The sequence below is a fragment of the Schistocerca serialis genome, chromosome 3 (assembly GCF_023864345.2).
Source record: "Schistocerca serialis cubense isolate TAMUIC-IGC-003099 chromosome 3, iqSchSeri2.2, whole genome shotgun sequence".
NCBI classification, from domain to species: Eukaryota; Metazoa; Arthropoda; class Insecta; order Orthoptera; family Acrididae; genus Schistocerca; species Schistocerca serialis.
The window spans coordinates 335,269,145-335,276,169 of NC_064640.1; the positions used below are offsets into that span (position 1 = coordinate 335,269,145).

The 7,025-nt window shown below is 38.3% G+C and overlaps 1 protein-coding gene across 1 annotated transcript; it reads right to left on the reverse strand.

Moving 5' to 3' along the window:
- Positions 1 to 3,262: 3,262 nt before the first annotated feature.
- Positions 3,263 to 6,443, reverse strand: LOC126470814 (uncharacterized). Its single transcript, XM_050098826.1, has 2 exons — positions 6,291 to 6,443; positions 3,263 to 5,833 (listed from the first exon to the last, which is right to left on the reverse strand). The coding sequence occupies exons 1-2, from the start codon at positions 6,441 to 6,443 to the stop codon at positions 3,320 to 3,322; spliced, it is 2,667 nt and encodes an 888-aa protein (XP_049954783.1). The 3' UTR covers positions 3,263 to 3,319.
- Positions 6,444 to 7,025: the final 582 nt, after the last annotated feature.

A 7,025-nucleotide genomic window follows, 5' to 3' on the forward strand; every position in this document is an offset into this window, starting at 1 on the left:
CACATCCAACAGGGGTTCACAGAGTCCAATAGTATCTGGCAGTATGACTTGGTACACATGTGCTGCAAAACCTTGATTCTCCTGTGAAGTGGCCTTGTCATCCACTGAAAGCCTTTGGTGCACGTGTAGGCGATGTGGGTCTATGTCAGAGTCTTTTAAAATGCGACGTACCGTGATGCGTGAAATTTGCAGTTCCATAACGAGCGTCCTTGTAGTCATGTGTGGCTTCGTGTGTACCATATCTGACGCGGTGACACGGCTACGATTTCTCACAGGACTGCTTCGCTGGCGTTTCGCCGGATGCAAATTCCCTATATCTTGAGCTCGTTGTACTACAGCCTGAAACGTGTCTGCACAAGGTCGTATCCCTTCTCGTTTCGGATGCCTTTCAGCGTACACCCGAGCTGTCTCCCTGGCAACTTCATTGTACATGCCCTAAGAAACAAAATTCGTTGTATGGAATTTTCTCAGAAAGCTCCACCACAGTAACAACAACTATACACGGAGCCTGTAGCAGAAACCCCTACCAGCACTTATCCATTGTCAAAATAATGTTGATTAATCATGTTTCTGTCGGTTATTCGCGTCTTTCCTGCACGATATTTCAACTGCGTGCCTTGCAGTCTTCTCCAGGTGCTGTCTGATACTGATTCCAGTGTGGAACGAGCCCCGTACATGTAACGAAGGACGTTAAGTGGTACCTCAGAAAGCAGACACCATATCTGAGGACGTTTTTCCTAGTCTCGGGCGGAAATTTGAACACAATCGATCGGAAAATAACACTGCAGTCGCTGGAGGGGCAAGAACTTCGGACGGAACGCTTAACACGGCACACAACGGTAACAGAACGTCCTAATTCACAGAAGGTCTCAAATGACGACAATCTGAAGACAAAACGTCTTGCACGACTTGGACAGCATTCAGAACTTAATTCAGAAATATTGACAACGGATAATAATCACAAAGTACGCGCACAGCGTTCGAACAGCCGTGGCTGTGAGAAAACGCTACAGCCGCTGCTATTGGTAGGCGCACACCACGGATAGAGCACCGGACGCGGCGCAAACCGCCGAGGGAACGCCTATCACCGACACCCCCGGGATAACAAGGCCGCCCAGCAGTGTTAGTGACGTCACGCTAAGCGGCCCATTGCCGACGCAGCAGTCCACGGACACCTCCGTACAGACGCGCCTGGTGCTAACGATTTTCTGTCCGTCATACAGAAAGGAGCGAACTTATCGATAATTCGAACCAAAGACCAAATTATATATTTTCTTGTAAACAGCATAAAGGTTCATAACGAAATACCGATTACATATACGGGCAGGAATAAGTTTAATCGATTGAGGAACTTTGCCACTATTTTATAATTGTCAGAACACTATTTAGCTTTAAAACTCGCATACAGGTGGTGACAAATGCCAACTGACAGCAGGACTTAACATTTTCAAGCTATTACACTGAAAGTAAATTATCTTAAACACTGTCATACATAGCAAAACCCTCACAACTTTCGTTTACGATAAGGTAAAAAGAGTTCGCTTTATCTCATAAAACACATGACTATTGTGAATTTACTCATATGTTCATGGTGACAGCTCTTTTCAAGAATTTTTACAAGTGTATCCCCAGTAATAAAGAATGGAAACTAAAGATAGACATCAAATATTCTCCTTTTAACATAGACATCACTGAACACAAGATTCTGTCTTGCACTGTGATACTAAGAGACTCCTCTTTCCTTTAAGAAAAGCCTGACAATTTGAAGTTCACTCTGCTATTGAAGATACACTTCTTGAAACAATATTAAAAATGTTATGAAAGGTAAGGAAATGAAAAACAACCAAGTGCATTACTTGTAAGAATGCGAGCAAAAGGCTGAGGCTCTCTTTACTTACCATTTTCAATCTCTCTACAGCTTATTTCCTTTTCCACGTAGAAATCACTAACTGTAAGTCTCTCTATTGCTGTCTGTTACTAACATAGTGCTTTTCTATTTAGAAAACCTGACAATTTGATGTTCATTCTGGTACTGAAGATAAACACTTTTCAGAGGAGTTCTAGAAGTAGGCATATATCACATATAGTAAGAAACGTTGAACAACCAAGGCCACCACTATTAAGCCTTTCTGTGCCTGACATAGCAATGTATTGAAGTAGCAATACATTGGATGTCAGAATATGACATCTGTGCACTCTAAACGATGGAGTTTTCTTAGCAATCAGTGACAACAGAAACCAGCAATGTATGTTAAAACTGGTACGTCTGTTTCAATATTTTTTAAATCATCATCACTGACACATATCACAAAATGAAGCACCATCAACATACACATTGCTGGAGTCTAATCGTCACCATTCATCTGTACAATTTTCAGTTTCCTATGTAGATACACATTTAGTTCTAAGATACTCAAAAGGCTTAAATTCTTTTCTGATGCTAACAACTACCTACTTGGTATATGATACTGACATCCACATAATCGCCAGTAAAGTTCAAATCAAGCTACCAGTATCTAGTGAGTGAGTCTGAAATTTACCTTGCAGGATATATGACATATTTAGTTCTCCACAGCAGTAATAATTTATCTTGACTAAGCCATATGTGGTAACCTTAAGTGCTGTATATTTCTCTAGGGGCAATTTACCATTCTGCAATTTTAAACTTCTACATTGGTACAATCAAGTAATGAACTTATCCAGGAAATTATACCACATATCCCTTACTTTCTTAGTCAGAAATTTCTGAATTTTTTATTATGGGTTCAGATGCAGGCTAATGACAGGTAGCAATCAATTCATGCTAAGCAATAAAATAAGATATTAAGGCTGTACCAAAAAGACACTGTTTTGTTTCTTACAATTTTCAGGAAATTGTAGGGCACTTACATTTGGTTTAACACTTGACAGAGCATAACATCATTCATTTAAAGGGTGAAAGCAGTTTACTTATCTGGAGGTTAGTGACAGGGAGCGAGCAATGTATTTTAAGCAATATTACAAAAATGTTGTGGAATTGTGGCCATTAAGAAGTAGATTAATGATTCTTAGTACTTTGAAGACACTGTACAGCCATTGCATTTGAATTTACACAAAACACATTTCTTCAATGAGTAAAACATTTTGTGTTGGGGACTTCAGGAGTTCAGTAAGAGGTAGCAATAAAATACAGATTAAAGATATTACATTTATAAAAAGTTTATTTCAAATTGTGGCATAGTGTTTGAAGTTTCCTCTTCTTAGAACTTTGGAGGGACTGCACAGAAGTTTCATCATTTTTCTTTTTACAAAAATTATTTAGTACTATATTTACAGTGGTTCATATAATTTTCTTACACATTTCTGATACAGTGTGCTGAGGACAAGAACTTTCACACAACAGTTCAGCAGCCATAATTATTTTCCAAATTAGTTCAGCTGCTACTGCTCTTTGATTCAGCAGCTTCAGGAATGATGATGCTGCCAACAACTTTTGTAGAGTCAAGTAACTGTACATGACTACTGTCACAGGAAATTCACGTGGGAATTTCAAACTTCCTCTGTCCAGTTGTCTAATTAAATTAAACTGTTTCTCAGTTGTCATTGACCTATCCAGTATCAAAAAATCTGTGCAGTCACTGCACTGAAGTTTCCTAATCAATGAGTGGCAACAGTAACCAGCAATGTAAGTTAAAACTGGGAGTTCAGATTCAACATTTTTTAAACCATCTTCACTGATATTGACATTAAAGGTATATCCACTGTCATTCACACTGCTCTCTGTACTTTCATCACAACTATGCATCTCTACAATTCTCAGCTTTTCTTGGGGGTGAACATTGGGTTCTAAAACAGTCATGAGTCTTAACTTGTTTTCAGTTTCTAACAACTGCCTAAGTGAGATATGATACTGACATCCTGATAACTGTCTATATAGACCAAACCTTGCTTCCAGAGAATCAGTCTGGAACTTACCTGGCAGAATATATGACATGTTTAGTTCCTTGCAACAGTATTTAGTTACTTGCATTAAGCCATATGTTGTGAGTCGAAGTGCTGTGTGTGTTTCCACAGACAATTTACCATTCCCCGACTCTAAACTTCTCCATTTATCTAACCAAGTGAGAAATTTATCAAGATAATTGTAACGAATGTCTCCTGCTTTATTAGTCAGAGGCTTCTGCATTTCTTCCTTATGGTGAAGTCCCTTCAGAGGTGATTTAACATTGACAATCCCCCACCAAGTCCTCATAAGATTTATAAATTTAGCAGTACCTTCCCAGTTTTCTACATTATGAACTGGCCCCAACTCAGCCATGCTACTTTCTACATAATCACTGAATATTTGAGTCACCAGCTTAACATTTTGCCTTTCTAAAGACGAAGGCCACAAGGCTTTCACAGACAACCCATAACCATATTTTAACAGTTTTTGGCTTTCTGAATCATGTACTTCTCTAACTGCAGCAAAAGATGCATACCTAACAATATCAGAATTATCAAAATCTGGATAACAAAATGTTTGCCTGTGGTTCTTCAGATTTATCCAGTTGTTCCTCATGCACTTAAAAATATGGACAGTGTCATACAGAAAAAACATTGGTCTCTTAGCATCTGTAGGAGATGGGTATACAAAACTGGCTTGTGGTGGATTTGCAAAGTATGTAACACATTTTCTGTTAATGGCATTATTATCTATAACAAGTGAAACAACCTGAAAGCCAGCTGCTTCTATACCTACTACTAAAGTTCTCACTACATTAAACAAGCTCTCTGCATTCAGTTTTTTCACAAGCAATACATGTACAACAGTTTTGAAAGGAGAAAGAATACTCTGAATCATGAATACATGTGCACTGGTTGCTATTTCAGCAGTATCCAAAGTCAATCCAGTAATATTCCCCCCTTTATAATCTACATATGGTTTTATGTGGATCTCATCTAGCATAAAGGTAACAAACAGTTCATGTGGTTCCAAACATGAAATTTCATCTTTCAAATGACTTAAAAAATTTGGGTTACTTGGGCTCACGTTTATATTACAACTAAGCTTCCTTAATGTGTTTGGATGTGGTAGAATGACAAAACCAGATGATCGCAAAAACTTGTAAGCATGTGGAGAAATTGTAAACAACACAGAACAAAGAATCAAAACCTCTGGATCAAATTTATGGTGTGCCTTGGATTGAAGACATAATGCACATTGTGACCTCAAGAATGAAACAACCTTCCTCTTACCTTCTTTCACTGGTAATGCTTCAAGAAGGGAGTGAATAACTGACATGTGTAAATCACTTTCCCTGCCACTAATATAGTCTGTACACACCTTAATCACATTTTCTACTTCAGTTACACTGCAAACTTTCTGTGGAAGTGTGCTGGCAACAATCTCAACACCATTTACATACAATTTAACACTGAGGTTTCTACAAACTGTTAAATATACAATATCATGTGGAGTTTTCTCAAAGTTGAGGTAGAGGAACAATATACAGTCTTCTTTCACAACTTTACTCCACTGTTGATTTAATGTAACATTCTCACTTTTTTTCAAAAATTCACTGTAATCTTGAAAACTGTCATTTTCCCTTTGCGCAGAAGCTGTTTCTATACTTTCAGATATAGCTTTACTTAAGGCATCCGCTTCTAGCCGTTGTCTTCTTTGACTTGGGGGCTCTCGTTGAACATCTTGTCTTGAGCTTAAATAACTGGGACAGTTTGGCAGGAAACATGGCACTGCATTTTCTTTCAGTCTTGGTTTTTCTAGAGGCAATGCCAAAGTTCGCCCTGTTTTCCAGTCAACTGCTGTGCTTTGAAGAATTAGGTCACTCTGACTGAAGTGTTCTTGACAAACCTGGAAAGGAAATGAAAAGAAAATTGTTCCATAATAATCTCAAAATTAATTAATTGTACTTAAGATATAAACATTTTGCATTAGTAAAAGTATGCTGCACATCTTTGACACAATGTCAGATAAGTACTTAACACTACCTTAAAATGTTTTTTTGTTAGTAACGCAAGAATGCTACTCATCAAACGAAAAAACTATAGGGCCAGGGCATTTGATAGCCTGACTTGCATTTGTAACTGCTAGCCTAAATCAAATATACTGCATACATTGTTATCTATAGTTTTACGTTAACTTACACACTTTACAGTTAATATATACTGAAACATTCTAAATCGGAACAATAAATATCGTTTAAACAATACTTTCAATGAAAGTAAACAGTGGAGTCTTTGTAGTTATAATTTATTCTTACGAAATTAGCTTAGGTTTGTTGTTAATAATGTAACTTGTTACTACTTACCACTGAATGTTCAGAGGGAGTAAAGTTCTGCCGTCGAATAGCATGTGTCCACTTCTTCCTCAGTTCAGCATCCTTTGGAAATCTGAACACAGATATCTTTTTCCCAGTCCGGTAGTTGCCAGTACAGCCCGGTACACAGCACTTATTCACCATAGTGTAACAAACAAGTAGTTTGCGGTGATGAGTTTCAGCAACTCACAGCTCGGCACTCGAAATCAATGCACTCACAGCAATATACTATCGCCATATTGGGCCGCTTGTCGTGACGTCACGGTGACGTAGGAACCCCTGTTGGTTGGCCCTGTTTTCTCGGAGGTGTCGCTATCACAACATAGGCATAAATACCGGACACTTTGCACACTAATATCAGTATCAGACAGCACCTGAAGAAGACTGCGAGTCCCGCTGTTGAAATATTGTGCAAGAAACACGTGAATAACAGGCAGAAACATGATTAATCAATATGACAGCGCCTCGCCGGGAAAGCCGGAAGATTTACGTGCTTTCATTTCTCTGTAGGTTACATAGTTTGTTGCTAAGGTTACAACAGATTTTGCTTCTGTAAGAATCAACCTCCAACTGACTCCCTATCATTGTAGCTGTTCCAACACTCAAAGCGATTACGCTGCGAAGAAATTAAGAATAAAAATGTCAAAAATATGAGGGATTTATTTTAATCCATGTTTTAAAGTATGGAGAACGTTTGGAATGGTTCTTATCATTTCTCTCGCTAGT